The following is a 17,186-nucleotide window of genomic DNA, read 5'->3' on the forward strand; positions in this document are numbered from 1 at the left end:
TGTATCACATCTACCTGTGTATTGATCTGCCCGATCTGTTCGAGCCTTTGCCGGACCTGCAGGATCGGATCGTTAGTTACTATCTCTAATTCATCTTCACTATCGTAAAGCACTCAAAATACCTGCTCGGCCATCTCGACATGCTCACTCTGAGCCGCTTCTAAATTGGCACAGAGCTTCTCGCTCAGAAGCTTGTAAGTATCCCCCTTCTCGGTAAGTTCCCAAACCTCAGCCTCGTGCATCTCTCGGATTCAGAGAAAAGCCTCATGATGCAACACTGAAGCCTGCAAACACGAAGAAAGATGCTAGAATTATTTACAACTTCAAGTTTAAAATAAATAATGAAGTGTCCCTCGAAGTTACCCGATTCAAAGCATGTTGGGCCTCATTAAATAGGCAAGGCGCCCCTACTGCATTCATCACGGCCTGGTCTTCCTCAGTCACCAAGCATCTAAGGTAGCTAGTAACCCCCACGGGGGCAGAGAAGACCCGGGCATCCTACGGGACAGAAAAAGTTATCGACCGCCTACAGTCGTGGTTAACACTTAGGGCCGGGAATTGATCCACCAGTTTTGGGCTCGATGAAGACCTAGTAGCACCCAATGACGGTATCTTATTTGGCACCGGCAAGTCACCAAGCCAGGTGATATCTTCTGAAGCGGTGGACTCAATTCCGTCTAAGAAGCTGTGGATATCAGTCACCCCCTGAAGCCCATCGTAAGAACTCTTTCTAACATACCGGTCTCATGAATCATGGCGTCCGAAATTTGAGGGGATCCGAAAATATTGATCACTCCGAGTTCGTCCCTCGGGACATCTTCCGCTGCTCGAGAAGCGTCGCCCCGGGTCTCTTTCTCGGGGCGGAGTGACCTCAACCCTTTATGCTCCAGGAGCTTCGGCCAAAGCTCCCTCATCGACCTCTTGCGGTTCGGATGGCCCTTGTATCGTAACACCAGCCTGCGCGAGCCACCAGCTTGGATTTATCTTCCTCTTCTTCGGACTCATCCCTTAGTCGATGGACTAGGTCTGAGGATAGAGCGCCAGAGCACCCCTTGGGCTTACGAGGCCTCCTCGTCATTTTTTTCTTTTCCGAGTTCGAGGGACTCGAGACCCTTTTTCTCTTCTTATCATCACCCTGCTTTGGAGCAGGGGACTCGAGAGGCATATCCTCATCACCGGATGGAGGCCTCATAGCAACATCCTTGGGGAGACCTATAAGAGAAAATAGATAAAGATTCAACAACGAAGGGTGGAAATCAAACATTATTACCTCAGGAAAAGGAACCTACCGTGATTGCAGGCCTCCCATCGACCCTTCGATAATTCCATCCAAGCCCGCATGGAATACGACCTCTGTGACAAAGGTCCTCGACCCATTCCTTAAGTTTAGGAACTGCGTCCGGCATCTGGGCCACAACTACGACACCAAAAACATCAATGAAGAAAGAGACAAGAGGGAAAACAACAAGATTGAACCTTCATAGTGAAGCACTACTTACATTTCATATTCCAATTCTCGGGAAAATGGCATGTCTTCAGGTCCGAAGTCTTTATTCGAACAATCGGCCCATCCAACCTCGGTCCCGAGATTTATCTATGCTAGAGAATAGGGCCCTACTGGCCCGATGAGCAAGCTTGATCAGCCCCCCCCGATAGAGTCGGGGACTGTAAAGGCCCATAAGGTGGTCGAGCATACAGGGACATCCCTCGATTTTGCTTACAAAAAATCGAAGGAGAATCACTATTCTCTAGAAGGAGGGTGGATCTGGCCAAGAGTCACATCATACCTCTTACAAAAGGCAATGATGATAGGGTCTAAGGGACCCAATGTGAAGGGATAAGTGTAAAGACTTAGAAAACCCTCCACGTGGGTAGTGATCGATTCCTCGGGCGAAGGAACCACCACATGCTTATTGACCCAGTTGCACTCCTCTTTAACCTTGGTGAGGAGACCATCGGTGATTGTGCATATGTACCTCGAGACCAGCTCACATTGGCCCGGTACCGAGGAGGTCTTTTCAACCTTAAAATCGCCAACAATAGGGCACCCTGCTGGAATGAATTCCTTAGGGTGAGGTTCCGCCGCAGCCCCGCTGCCAGTCATGATGAAGAAGCGACCTCCTTTTACGGTATGGTCTTAAAAGTTTTCGCCATTGAATAACAGAAGAAAAGAGAATTAAGATGGTATGCGGTTTGATGAAAGTTCAAGGAATTTGGGTGCAAGAGTTGCAAAGCAAAGGGATTTTTGAAGAAAAAACAACAATAGGAGGAGCTTTGAACGTAAAGTTTGAATGAGGAAAAGCCGGGGTACTTATAGCTTGTTGGTGACGGTTCAGAACCGGTAGTGGCTGACCAGCGACTGACAGACATTTAATGCCTTGATAACTGGACCGATGGGATGTTTTGATATCCATTTTCTGCTTACGTCATAGCCGGGTTCGTCGCTTACATCATGGCCCATCGAGACGGGATTTGGAAGTTCATATCATTTCTCGTCATCTTCTCTCCGAGAAATGAGGGGACTATCTGTATACGGTCAAAACCGGGCTCGCCCCTTATGTGACCAATCGAGACTGGAATATGATCGGTTAGGGTTCGACCGCGAATTATATCGAACCAAGGTGAGGTCTGACCCCAGGACCAGGCAAAATCAAGACCAGGCAAGATCGAGGGAAATTTGCCAAGCTGGATAACAGAAAGATGAAGTATCCGCGATCGGTTGTAAATCATGGCGAAAATCTCGGCGCGTATCAAGGAGGGGCCGAATAATTAGCAAATCATAGAATTTTTACCTTATATAGAATTGTACCAAAAGTAGGACACCTCTACTATATAAAGAGGGTTAGATCATTTGTAAAAGACATCATACCAACGCAACATAAAGCAATATACTGATACTTTCTAGCTTTTATTATCTTGTTACTCTATTAGCCTGTTCATACTTCAGTTGAAACATCTTTGGTTCGAAGGTGGTCAAACTCGAGGGCCAAGGCAATTCGATACGTGTGGTTTACATTTATTCTTCTATTATCAATTTCAATATTAATCTGTCTTCTTAATTTGTACCAAGTTATATCACGTATCCTTAAAATCACGTATAAATTCAATTGTTATCCGTTTTTTAGGGAAACAATAGGCATTCTGAAAGAGTGGAAATAATTCTGAATTTAATTGCGAACAGAGTTTGATTTTAACAAAAAATACAATAATGTCTATTTTCTGAATTTCTATCAAACTCAAAACTCGTTTTAGTATTACTTATTCGGTTCACAATTAAATATTTTAAAATATTTAATAAATTTTCTAATATAAATACATGTTTTAAGCAAAATATATTGGTTTCACCCGAACTTGGCAGTTGGTCCACACCGAATAGGCGAATACTCTAGCTCCTGAATATTATAATGTGATATAATCAACCTTAGTTACATGCTTTTTAGGATGTTTAATTAGAAGTCAAGATTAATTGGAGAGAAAATAATTGATTGTAAAGCTTGGTACAGCAAAGACACTCATTCATGGGTTGTCTTTCACTATGCAAATCTTATAGTTGTAATTAATCAACAAGCTTAGAGTAGTACATAACGTGCTTTGACCAAATCTTGGACTAGTACAACAAGTAAGACATCCATAATTTCCAAACATAACAAAACGAATAATACAGCAAATTCTTTTACTATTTATCTTTAATAATAATGATAATAATATTAACAATATTATTATATTATAATAATTATCAATTATAATACTATTATATTATTATTATTATTATTTTAATTATTTACAAAATTGAATAATTTTGCAACCCCTCCTCTTTAGTATTCTGCCTCTTCCATCTCACTATTCTGCAACCCCTCCTCTTTAGTAAGCATGTAAACTAGTGTCACTCCCAAGTTTGGATTGAGTTATTTCCTTTAGTTTGTAACTAGAAATAACGTCCACTAACCACTTTTGGCCTTGTTTATTAAAAAAACGGTAAAGTGCCAAAAATACTCCTAACGTATTGAAAATGGCTTAGAAATGTCCTCCGTTAACCTTTTGATCTAAAAATACCCTTAACGTTTTATTTTTGGCTCACATATACCCTTAACGTTTTATTTTTGGCTCACATATACCCTTGAAACTAACCAAACGTGGATGGTAAATTTTTGGCTCACCTTCCATCAATATACCATATATTGTTTTATATGTATTTTATACCACATATATAAATTATATATATACAACATATTTTTGTTTTTTATTATAGCTAATTTATTTTTTCATTTATTTTTTTAATATATTTTTAAAACTTTAACTTGAAACTACTCCTCCCTAATTTGAATGAGTAGTTATTATTTTTATATTTTTGTTTTTTTAATATAGCTAATTATAAGATATCTATATTTATTAATTATTAATTCAAATAGAGTAACCAATTAATTCAAAATTTAAAAATATTTTTTTAGTTAAAAAGGTACTAGTTTGTTTTTGTCTTAATAATGCCGGTTGGCTTTTTGTGGTTATGCCACTTGTCTTAATAATGTGCTTTTGCCTCTCCTTTTATTATATATAGATATGTGATAAATTATATAATAGTGGTATATATAAAGTATAAAATACACAACTTTAAAGAATATGTATGGTATATTTTGTTTGTTTACATGTATTATGATGTATATATATAATTTATATATGTGGTATAAAATACATATAAAATAATATATGGTATATTGATAGAAGGTGAGCCAAAAATTTACCATTCATATTTTGTTAGTTTCAAGGGTATATGTGAGCCAAAAATAAAACGTTAAGGGTATTTTTTAGACCAAAAGGTTAACGGAGGACATTTGTGAGCCATTTTCAATACGTTAGGAGTATTTTTGGCCCTTTTCCATTAAAAAAATTATTTCTTAAAATTTCAAACTACACGAATGAAAATTAAAGTTGTTGAATGTGATAAAGAAGACTTAGTAAACTCTAATTGGATGATCGCAAGTGTCGTAATTCTTATCTTTATTTTCATTCCCGTCAATCAAGCATACAACCTAGAAAAGTCTCTGTTCAATTTCCCCATAAAAGAGTGATGAAAAAAACCTTTTCAAATTTAAAGTTACTAATAAAAGGGTTCGGGTCCGGATAAGAGTCACACCTCTAGAGGTATGATTTAGACACCTTACCCTTAGGGAGATTCGCAGAATTTTTGGTAACCATTGTCAATTTGAAAAAAAAAATGAATGAATGAATAAATCACTTTAATGAAAAAGCAGTGTCATTTTTATATTTATACCAATATTTTTATTTTATTTACTATCTATATATACATATTTAATAAAAATTCCGACAAAACGGTGTCATGTGATACCGCTTGCCGCAAGGTGTATCCGCCCTTGTCTACAGCAAGTATTGATAGCTATTTCCTCGATTTACTGTTGTTACTCGGCTCCCTTCAAATTTAAACTTACGAATGTGAAATGCATTTGCACATCAGCTAGTTTTGATGGTTCATACCAAATTTAACTGGTCACGTATGCCAAGTAAATAGAAATCAAAACAAAAATGAAGCTAATTGAACAATCACCAAACACGAACAAAACAAAAGACAAAAAGAGAAGGCAGAGCGAACTTTCATATATTATCAACATTCACATTTTCTATTCACAAATATCAATATGTTTCTTTCGTGGTAATTACCACACAATGCAACAAAATGACATTAAAAAAAACAAGATAATGAAATGATTCTCTCTTTTTTGTACGATTACACGTGCAAATACCAACACTAAATAACAAAATCCATCACTAAATTACAAAGTTTTCACCTAACTCATTGCCTAACATTTTCTTAACATTGCCACCTAATAAAAATATGAATCCAACTCATCAATGTGCAATTACCCTTTTAGTCCTTTTCCCCGTTGACTTGATCAGCTTTGACCAAAACCCTTCTTTCTTCTTCTTTCCATTAATTCCAACTCTACCACCTCTAGCAACAATAGCAATTGATCTACTCTTCTTCAAACCTCCACCGGCGCCTCCGCCGGCGAGAGTAACAAAGGAGTAGTGACCGCTGGTAACGTCGGAGGTGATCCGACGGTGGCCGATGGCTCCACGTGGCGAGACGCAATTGGATGAAGTAGTAGAGGAAGATAAAGAAGAAGATATTGAAGCAAGTGCAGCCATAATTGTAGATGTACCATTAATTTTGGAGAGCTTTTCTCTTAAACAACAAGAACATACACCTGGTTGTTGTTTGTGTTGTGGGTGTTTCTTGCATATTACTTCTGGTTCTGAAAAAGCCATTCAATTGATAATTTTAATGATCAAGAAGAACAAGTTGAGATTTCTGCCTTGTACTTTTATTTGGTCACGTAAATAAAATTTGAGCTAATGCAACAAAATATGTAGAAAAGGGTTATATATATACACAAGGGAAATAGGGGGAGGGGTTGTTAGGTAGGTAGGGGTTTGGGGGGGGGGGGGGGCGGGGTTATTAAGAAGGAAAGTGTGTGGAGGATGGGTGAATATTGGCCCGTGTGGAATTGGGAATTGTGTATATTTTTTTGGAGAGTTAATAGATATGACAGATTAATTATTTAAGCTTTATTTGTTCAACTTTTAAAAATGTTATCCTTAAATTATTATATTTTTAAAATTAATGCATTCAAACCTATTATCTTTTATAATTTTAATAATATTTTTATAAAAATTTATATTTTACATTAAAAATATTAAATTCAGATAAAACTGCATTTAATCCGCTACTATTAATAGACACGAACTAAGGAACGTATAGGGACCGTGTGGGTCACGACCGACTTTGGTTTTTCCCAAGTTATGTTGCACCCACGCACACGTTGTGTCATTTCCTTAATGTTAAATTATTACTTTAACGAAAGCTAATGTTTTAAATGCATAATAAATCGGTAAACCTAATAATTAATACTTACTTTTACGTAGAAGAGATTTTTCCTTTGCTAGTCTATCCGTTATAAATCACATGCGTGAAACTTGTATTTTAGCCTATAAATATTAAGCAAATTACATAATCTGAGATTAATATAATTGTGGATGATCAAATCAGGAATTAGTTTTGGAGGAATATATTGATAATAGCTAAATGTAATTCTTTTAAGTTGTTGAATCATGTAACCACTTCATCTAAAATTTTAGTTATACATTTCTATTTACTTAATTATATCTTTAATTCGATATTTATGTGCGAACTTTTATTTTTTTTCATAAACCAAATATGTGAATTTTATTCTGATAATACATGGCAGTAAATCTTGAATATGACCTTTGTTTACACTGATATATATATATATATATATATATATATATATATATATATATATCATGTTGAATTGTATGATTACTAATTTATTAGAAAAAATAATTAAACTTCCATTTTATTCAATAATTATATCTTAAACATACACGGATTTATTATTATCCAGGACCTCATGTAGTGTTAATCCGAAATTCAGTTGCATATTATACAAATTATGGTTACTAATTCCCATATGATGTGCGTGTGATTTCTACTTTTTAAGTGTTTTTTTCTCGGTCACACAATTATTGTAATCAAAGTGGGGAAGCTAGTAAGGAGACGAATATATTATTGTAAAATAAAATAAAAATATGTTTTGTCGACAAATTGCGGAGACGAATTATATTATTGTAATCATAATGACGTATAAAATTTGGTCTCATTGTTTATGTAAAAATAACGTAAACACCAACCTAGAATATTGCTTTTTCATCTTTTATTCTTCTTCTTTTAGTTTTCCTTTGGTCAAAAAAAGATTGCCGTATTCATGCGTGTGATGTAATATACACGGAATTAAGAAAAAAGATGGAAGATAAGTGGGATTACGTGTTAGTTAAGTGGACCTTTCTGCTTTTCTTTTTCTATATTTGGTCAAAGTAAAGTCTTTAACGTTTGAGAATATTAAGTACAATTCATGATAAGAAGTAGTAAGAAACAAATATAGCATGCACACGAGGGTCTCAAGCTAAGTCTGCTTTAACTTTTTTTTTTTTTTTGGGTAAGATTTACTTTTTATTTTATTTTACATAATAATTAAATTAAAGTGGTTAGCTTAAATGTGTCATGTTTATTTGCATTACAAAAAGAGACGATATTAGTTAAAAAATTATATTGCACGAGTTAATTTTAATACAATTTCTTGACCAAGAAATTGGAAGTGAAGTGCGGGTATAAAGTGACAAAGTACAACCAACAAAACAAACATCCACCAAACTTACAGCCTAACTGTAGTCATTCCACAATATAAAAACTCGAAAGACTTCAAGAAAATAACACAAAAACAGCCAAATGTTCACTCTTTTCAGAAAGTGACTTTAATTTAATAGTCAAATTCATTATCGGGGAATTGAACAATGTGTTGCATCAATTAGAATTCAATCATTAGTAATTGAAATCATTATTCTAAAATTTAAAACACATAAAGTTAAAATTACGGCTCCTCCTCTTAGAGATCTACTCTAATAAATGATCTAGAAAGTTTGAAGAGTGATGAATAATAATTTAAGGAGAGATATAAAGGATAATTTAGTAAAAACACTTATTTTCAAAATTATTACCCAAAACTCTTTAAAATGCTATTATTAGGAAGGGTTATAAGGTAAAATATATACTATAATTATTATTTTTTAATGAGCGTGAAAAGTCCAAATTAAAATGGACAATTAAAAGTGCACGGAAGGAGTATTAAATAATTCTTTTAATAGATATGACAAAACTTGCAATGGAAAATAAACACATTGAGCCAACCTCAGCGGCTGAAAACCGCCGTACGAGGCTCTTCTATGGTTGTCAATACAGAGTACGTATAATATCATCCTACTCATTACATTGTTTACTATACTGAACATCTTTTTGTTTTCTCTTCAAATTGTGGGAAGAACCAAGAGACTCTGTATATAAGCACGTGAAATTGTCTGATGAACAAACGACCAAAGATTCAGATTTGATCCCAAATGATTCGACGTTTAAATTTTATACAGGTAGTGTAAAAGAAATTATATACGTTCATAATACTTTAATATATTGTAACAGATTGTATATTTTATTTTAGTGGTAGTAGTAATATTCTGATGATCGAAAGTGAAAAGAAAATATACGGCGTTTTAAACATTGCGTGCTTAAAAGGTTATTTAACTTGAATTTAAAGAAAGAATAATGATTCATATGCTGACCCAACTTAAAGGAAGAAATAAGGATTCATATCATATATGTGACCGGATTAGCAACCATTTTAGTTTCAGTCAAAAATTTTGGTCGAAAATTTATATTTTTGTAATATTATTGAAATTGGGACCTAATTATTGTTGTGTTGTTATTTGCATGCATGCTTAAAAGAATTGGCCTTAATTTAGGGATACTTCTATTAACCTTTTTTATCACGGAAACAAAATAAGAAATATACGTGTGTGTATAGGAGTTCCCATGCGCATTTGCTCCTTGTTTGTTTGTTTGGTGGTAGACAATATACAGAACACATCTTCCCAAGAACTTAAAAATTATCCTTTCTACAGATTCATTCCCCTTCTAACATAATTTTAAGTGCTATCATTGTTCTTTTTCATTAAATTATACTATAGTAAATGATCTTTTGGTAAAACTTACTCGCATAACATGTTTACATTAACTCAATTAATGCATAACATTAACTCAATTAATGCATGACATATGTTTTTACTTTAAATTATATTATAAGTAATTAATATGTATTTTTATTTTAATTTTGTACGAAATTGAAGAAGAAATCTGATTGAAAAATTTTCCGTGCGTAGTCTATTTTGTACATATATATATATATATATATATATATATATATATATATATATATATATATATATATATATATATATATATATTGCATCTGAAAATAAAGAATAACAAAAGAAAGAGACTATGTACAGTTGTCCTACTCTGTCCAGCAATAACAGAAATATTCTATTCCTACAACAAACTATATTCCCTAACATGTTAGTCACGTGAGGGAAGGAAACTTCTAGTATCAATTTTATCAGATGGTGTATAATTGATCTATCATAAACTCATCCAAGGGTTGTGTCTCGTCCACGTGTCCCAAACATTGAGCTAAGTGTAACTTGGATTATATCGAACTCAGCATTTGGTCGGAACAGACACGACTTCTAGGTCTTCTTCCTCTTCTTCACCCTTGTTCTCTATCTCTAAGTAAATCTTTATGAATCTTAGAATTAGGATGGGATTTCTTCTTCCCAACACTCCTCCTCAAGTTGGAGGGTAACTTTGTGACCCCTAACTTGTTCAAAATCTCGGAGTGAGAAACCCTAGAAAGTGGCTTTATGAAGAGATTCGCCAGTTGGTCTTTAGAAGGAACAAAGGATAAGGTAATTAAGCTGGAAAGAAATTGTTGACGCACAAAATGACAGTCAATATCGACATGTTTTGTGCGTTCGTGGAAGACGGGGTTACGAGCTATGTGAATGGCTACCTTGCTGTCAGAGTGAAGAGGTATGGAGAGACTTACTGGTGCAGAGAAATCTTTAAGGAGTGGAACTAACTATGTAAATTATGTAGTTACTCTTCTCATAGATCTGTACTCTGCCTCTGCAGAAGAGAGAGAGATTGACACTTGTTTCTTTGATTTCTAGGAAATGAGTGCTTCTCCTAGTGTGATGAAGAATCCACTGACGGGCCTCCTAGAAGCCTTGCAAGAGGCCCAATCAGCATCGCAAAATGTAAGCAAGGAGAATGATTGTTCTGCTGAGAGAAAGATTCTTTGTCCGGGATTGGAGCTCAAATATTTGAGCACTCGTAAGACAGCAGAGAAATGAGACATACATGGTCTCTGCATGTATTGACTGAGAGTAAGTACTGCAAAAGAAAGGTGAGGGCGAGTGTTAGTGAGATAATTCAACTTGCCAACCAGATGACGAAATACTGTTGGATTTTGCAAAGGGTACCCATTATCAGCTTGAAGCTTGGAAGAAGGATCAAGAGGGGAACTGACTCAAGGCAAATGAGAGACATCAAATTCATGTAGCATGTCCAAGGTAAATCTCCTTTGGCTTACAATAAAACCTTCATTTTCTCGCAGAATTTTCATCCCTAAAAAATAATGTATGTCTCCTAGATTCTTTAACTCAGTGTTTAGAAAACCCTTGAAATGTTGAATTTCTTCCAAGTCATCTCCAGTAAATAGTATGTCATCTACACAGACAACTAAGATAAAAATCAGGTTTCCTGTGTATTTTAAAAATGGTGAATAGTCGTTTACTGATGAAGAATACCCCTTAAAACTCAAAGCTGGCAAGCCTAGCATACCATTGCCTGGAAGCTTGCTTTAAACCATACAAAGACTTCCTTAGTAAACAAATATGTTTAAGACAATGGGGTGTTAAACCTGCTAGAAACCTCATGTATACCTCCTCATATAGATCACCATGCAGAAATGCATTGTTGACATCCAATTGAGACATATTCCAATCTCTTTTGGCTGCAAAAGGGAGTAAACACCTTATGGTTGTCATTTTCACAACTGGGGAAAAAGCCTCACTATAACTTATTCCTTCTCTTTGGATATCCCCCCTGACCACCATCCTTGCCTTCAACCTTTTAATCCGTCCATCTGACAAATGCTTTACCTTGTACACCCATTTGCAAGGTAGAGCTCTTTTCCCTTTAGGTCATTCAACCACATCCAATGTGTGGTTATCTTCTAGAGCTTTAATATCTGAATTCATAGCTTCTATCCAACCTGGATGTTGACAAGACTGTCCAAAATTGTAAGGTTCTGTGAGAGTTTAGAGGGATTGCAGCACATGTTGATTGTTGGGTGATAGAGAAGAGAAACAATATTCCCTTGGCTTACTTTGTTGAGTGAAACAAGTTGTTGCTACATCTGTAAATATGATACTACTGCATACATAATATTTCAAGTAGGTTGGTTGATTGGAAACTCTTCCTGACTTTCTCAGTGGTGTAGGCTGCTTAAGTATAAAAGCAGGTGAGCTAGTGTGTGGTGTATCTAGGATAGGTTGAAAAGGAACTGAGGTAGGAGACAATTGGTGATGAGGAGGAGTGTATGAAAATCTTGGTGATGGTGAGGAGAAAATATCAGAAACTTTAAGTTCTAAAAAGATGGGTGAGGATTGGTCCTGTGATGAAGGTGAATAGGTAGGTTCTATTGTAAATATTGAGCTTGGGAATATAGGATGGTGTGATGTGCTGGTTTCAACAAAAAAAAAAGTGTGATTCATGAAATTTCACATCCCTTGACACAAATACTCTTCATGTGGACAACTCTAATAGCTTATATCCCTTCTGATGAAGAGGATAACCAAGCAAAACACAAGTTGTTGCCTTTCATCAAACTTGCCTCTTCCTTGGGATAATGTAGACGCATAACAGAGGTATCCAAAATTCCTTAAATGATCATACTTGGGCTTCTCTTGAAATAAAACCTTATATGGCGTCTTTACTTTAAGAACACTAAAAGGCATCCTATTAATAAGTTGTATGGCAGTTAGAATAGATTCACCCCAATATGACATAGGTAGCTTGGGTTGGAACATTAACCCTCTTGCAATCTCTAAGAGGTGTCTATGTTTCCTTTCAACAATCTCATTCTGTTGAGGAGTTGCTACACAAGACAGTTGGTGCAGAATTCCTTCTGAAGCTAGGAAAGCTGCCTCTTATTTGCCTTTTTCCAATTCTAATGTATTGTCAGATTTTATCATTCTAGCTTTCACATTGAATTTCCTTTCAACCATAGACAGAAAATATTAGGCATAGGAAAAGTATTGCTTTTTACACTTAATAAAAATGTCCATGTTCCTTTACTATAATCATCTACTATAGTAAGGAAATATTTGAATCCATTGTAAGTATTTGACTTATAAGGTCTCTATGTATCTACATGTATAAGTTCAAAAATATGCTTGGATTTTATGCTACTGACAAGAAAAGGATTCCTGGTTTGCTTAGCCTTAGGACAAACATCACAGATAAACTCAGAATTTGACTTACAATGAAGAAAGTCCAAATGTTTCATTGCTGAAAATGGGAGGTGTCCCAATCTTACATGCCAAAATTTAACATCAGGAGTAGAATTAACTTGAACTGGACTAGAAACAGACTCTGAAAAGGATTTTCTTCCTTTTGGAATTGAAAGTACATTGCTACTAAATAGACCCTTAGACTTAAACCTACTTGGTTCCAATAAGTAGATTCCCTCTCTAACTTCACCAAAAGCTTGTGGACTCTTCATTAAAATGTTACGATCCGAAATTTTCTACCGACGGGACCGTGATGACGCCTAACATTTCACTTGCTAGGCAAGCCAACGTTAGGAATTTCTTAAACCAATTTCTTATTTCCATTTAGTAAATAAAAATAATTAACTAAGATAAAATATAAGAGGTGTGGAATTTTATAAAACTGTATTAATTACTACCACCCGGATCTGGAGTCACAATTCACGAGCATTCTAGAATTTACTACAAGTAATAGCCTGAAAGAAATACAACTGTCTGAATGAAAGAAAATAGTAGGACATAAAAGATAGATAGGGACTTCAAGGTCTGTGAATGCCGACAGATCTACCTTGAGTCTCTGGACAGCGGACCAATAGCAAATCTCGATCAACCTGAGCCGATATCAAAATCTGCACAGAAAGTGCAGAGTACAGCATCAGTACAACCGACCCCATGTACTGATAAATGTCGAGCCTAACCTCGGCGAAGTAGTGACGAGGCTAGGACAAGACACCCACATATAACCTGAACAGTATAATCATACTAGTGGCAACAATAGTAAATAAATAAATAACGCAGAAATAATGGGAAGGGAACATGCAGTGGGGGAATACAACATAAAGAGTGAGAATAATGAAAATACAGAATTAAACCGAGAATCCTTAAACAAATTGAGCAAATAAAGACAGCAAAGGAAAACTGCACGGCATCACCCTTCGTTGTTTTACTCTCAGCAACAACAACAACAACCCAGTAAAATCCTACTAATGGGGTTTGAGGAGGGTAGTGTGTACATAGACCTTACCCCTACCCCGAAGGAGTAGAGAGGTTGTTTCCGAAAGACGCTCGGCTCAAAAAATAAAAAGACAAAAGGACAAAAAGGAGACAATATTAGTATCACAACAACAATCATAGGATAAATAGGAACACCATGAAATCCAGAAGAAAGATGCAAAGCAAAGGGAGACAATATTAGTAAATATTAGTATCACCACAATAATCATAAGAAAAATAGGAACACCATGAAATCTAGAAGAAAGATGCAAAGTAAAAGTAATAGCTAGTAAATAGGACATGCACTGAAAAGCGAAATAGTAAGCCACAACATTGCCACTAGCTATATTAGACAAAAACCCTACATGGCTAGTCCCACAATGGTACGAAGTAAGGCACGACTCAACTACCTCCTAACATACAACCCTAATACTCGACCTCCATATCTTCCTATCAAGTGTCATGTCTTCGAAAATCTGAAGCCTCGCCATATCCTACCTGATCACCTCTCCCCAATACTTCTTAGGCCGCCCTCTACCTCTTCTCGTGCCATCCATAACCAGCTGCTCACACCTCCGTACCAGAGCATCTGGGCTTCTCTTCTGAACATGTTCGAACCATCTAAGCCTCGCTTCCCGCATCTTGTCATCAATGGGAGCCACATGCACCTTCTCCCGAATATCGTCATTCCTAATCTTATCTATCCTAGTGTGCCCACACATCCACCGCAACATCCTCATTTCTGCTACTTTCATCTTCTGGATATATGAGTTCTTAACGGGCCAACACTCAACCCCATACATCATGGCCGGTCTAACCACCGCTTTATAAAACTTACATTTGAGTATCGGTGGCATTCTCTTGTCACACAGGACTCCAGATGCTAACCTCCACTTCATCCATCCTACCCCAATACGGTGTGTGACATCCTTGTCGATCTCCCCTCCCCCCCGGATAACCGAACCAAGGTACTTGAAGCTTCCTCTACTCGGGATGACCTGCGAATCAAGCCTCACATCCACGCCCTCTTCCCTTGGCTTAGCGCTGAACTTACACTCCAGGTATTCCGTCTTCGTCCTGCTCAGCTTGAAACCCTTAGACTTAAGAGCTTGTCTCCAAACCTCCAGCCTCTCGTTAACACCGGCTCGCGACTCATCAATCAGAACTATGTCATCGGCGAATAGCATGCACCATGGCACATTCCCTTGAATATGGTGTGTTAACGCGTCCATCACCAGGGTGAATAAGAACGGACTGAGCGCAGAACCTTGGTGTAACCCCATTACAACCGAAAAATGCTTAGAGTTGCCTCCTACTGTCCTAACCCGAGTCTTAGCCCCATCATATCCTTAATCGCTATAATGTAGGGAACCGACATACCTTTTGCCTCCAGGCATCTCCAGAGAATTTCTCTAGGAACCTTGTCATAGCTTTCTCTAGGTCAATAAACACCATATGCAGATCCTTCTTCCTCTCTCTGTAACCTCACCAAATAAATAATAGAACGGCACGGCATCACCCTTCGTGCTTTTACTCTCAACCTCACCAAATAATAAATAGAACGACACGGCATCACCCTTCGTGCTTTTACTCCCAACCTCACCAAATAAATAAATAGAACGGCGCGGAATCACCCTTCGTGCATTAAACCTCTTATAATATACACGGCATCACCCTTCGTGTTTTACACTCTTCCTCACAATATAAATAATGTATGCACGACATCACCTTCGTGCTTTATACTCTTCCTCACCAATCACAGAATCAATAACAACGGATAGATAGGAGTATCACAAAGAAACCAGTATTTTACCCATAATCAATAGTACAATGTAACCTCAACCTTGAATCAATATTCAAAAGTTACCAAATCTTAGTGAAACCAGATATAAGTCACCCAACATTTCAAATAACCCATTAAGCATGGATAGTAGAATTTAAGGCTACAAAATAGACAAGAATAGAATTTCACTCGCATGCTATGACTCGACAACGACGCATAGATGCTCGTCACCTCACCTATACATCGTATTTAACAACCAAACACGTAGCAAATAAACACATAGTACCTATTCCCTCAAGCCAAAGTTAGACACGACACTTGCCTCGCTTCGAATACCACTTAATTCTCAATCACAACTTTTTCTTTGGAATTCACCTCCAAACTACTCGTATCTATTCAAAAATGACTCAATAATATCAAATATTGCTAAAGGAATCAATTATATTTCATAAATTAAATTTCCCAAATTTTCCTCCAAAAAGTCGAAAAATCGACCCCGGGCCCGCATGGTCAAAACCCGAGGTTCGGACTAAAATCCATTTACCCATTCATCCTCGAGCCCGAATATATAATTAATTTTGGAATCCGACCCCAAATTGAGGTCTAAATCCCCAAATTCCTGAAATACCTAGTTTCTACCCTAACCCCTAATTCTACCATGAAAACTCTAGATTTTAGGTTGAAAATTCAAGAAATGTAATGGGTAATTGAAAGAAAATGGTTTAGAATCACTTACCAACACTTTGGGGAAGAAATGACTCTTGAAAAATCGCCTCACACCATTTGGTTTTTGAGAAAAATAATTTTTTGGCTAAAATCCCGTTTTTGGATTCTGTTAAGTGCTGGGCGACAGTGTTCATCGCGTTCGTGAGAGTACTGTCGCGTTCGCGAAGGGTACTAGCTGCCAAGCCTTCGCGTTCGCGAGACCCAGCTCGCATTCGCGATGGTTACTCCCCCTGGCCTTCCTATTCGCAAGGCATTGCTCGCGTTCGCGATGAAGGAACGACTGACTCCCCCTCCCCAATGCCTAGCTCTACGCGTTCACGATGGGCTTGTCACGTTCGCGAAGGGTAACGCTCCCATCGCTTTGCGTTCGCGACCAAGCCTTCACATTCGCGAAAAAGAAATCCCTGCCTTATCAGTTTACCCTTCGCGTTCGCGAGAGGACCTTCGCGAACGCGAAGAATGACATGCTAGAACCCAGACTCTATAGAAAAAACTAGATTTCCAAAGTCCAAAATATCCCGTGGCCTATCCGAAACTCACCCGAGCCCTTGGGGCTCCAAACCAAATATACACACAAGTCTAAAAATATCATACGAACTTGCTTGCGCGATCAAATCGCCAAAATAGCACCTAGAACTACGAATTTAAT

At 36.9% G+C, this 17,186-nt stretch overlaps 1 protein-coding gene across 1 annotated transcript; it reads right to left on the reverse strand.

Moving 5' to 3' along the window:
- Positions 1-5,584: 5,584 nt before the first annotated feature.
- On the reverse strand, positions 5,585-6,382 carry LOC104084449 (uncharacterized). The gene has a single exon (XM_009588300.4). It carries the CDS (start codon positions 6,280-6,282, stop codon positions 5,863-5,865), a length of 420 nt encoding a protein of 139 aa, XP_009586595.1. The 5' UTR covers positions 6,283-6,382; the 3' UTR covers positions 5,585-5,862.
- Positions 6,383-17,186: the final 10,804 nt, after the last annotated feature.

Source organism: Nicotiana tomentosiformis, chromosome 5, assembly GCF_000390325.3.
Source record: "Nicotiana tomentosiformis chromosome 5, ASM39032v3, whole genome shotgun sequence".
Taxonomy (NCBI): domain Eukaryota; kingdom Viridiplantae; phylum Streptophyta; class Magnoliopsida; order Solanales; family Solanaceae; genus Nicotiana; species Nicotiana tomentosiformis.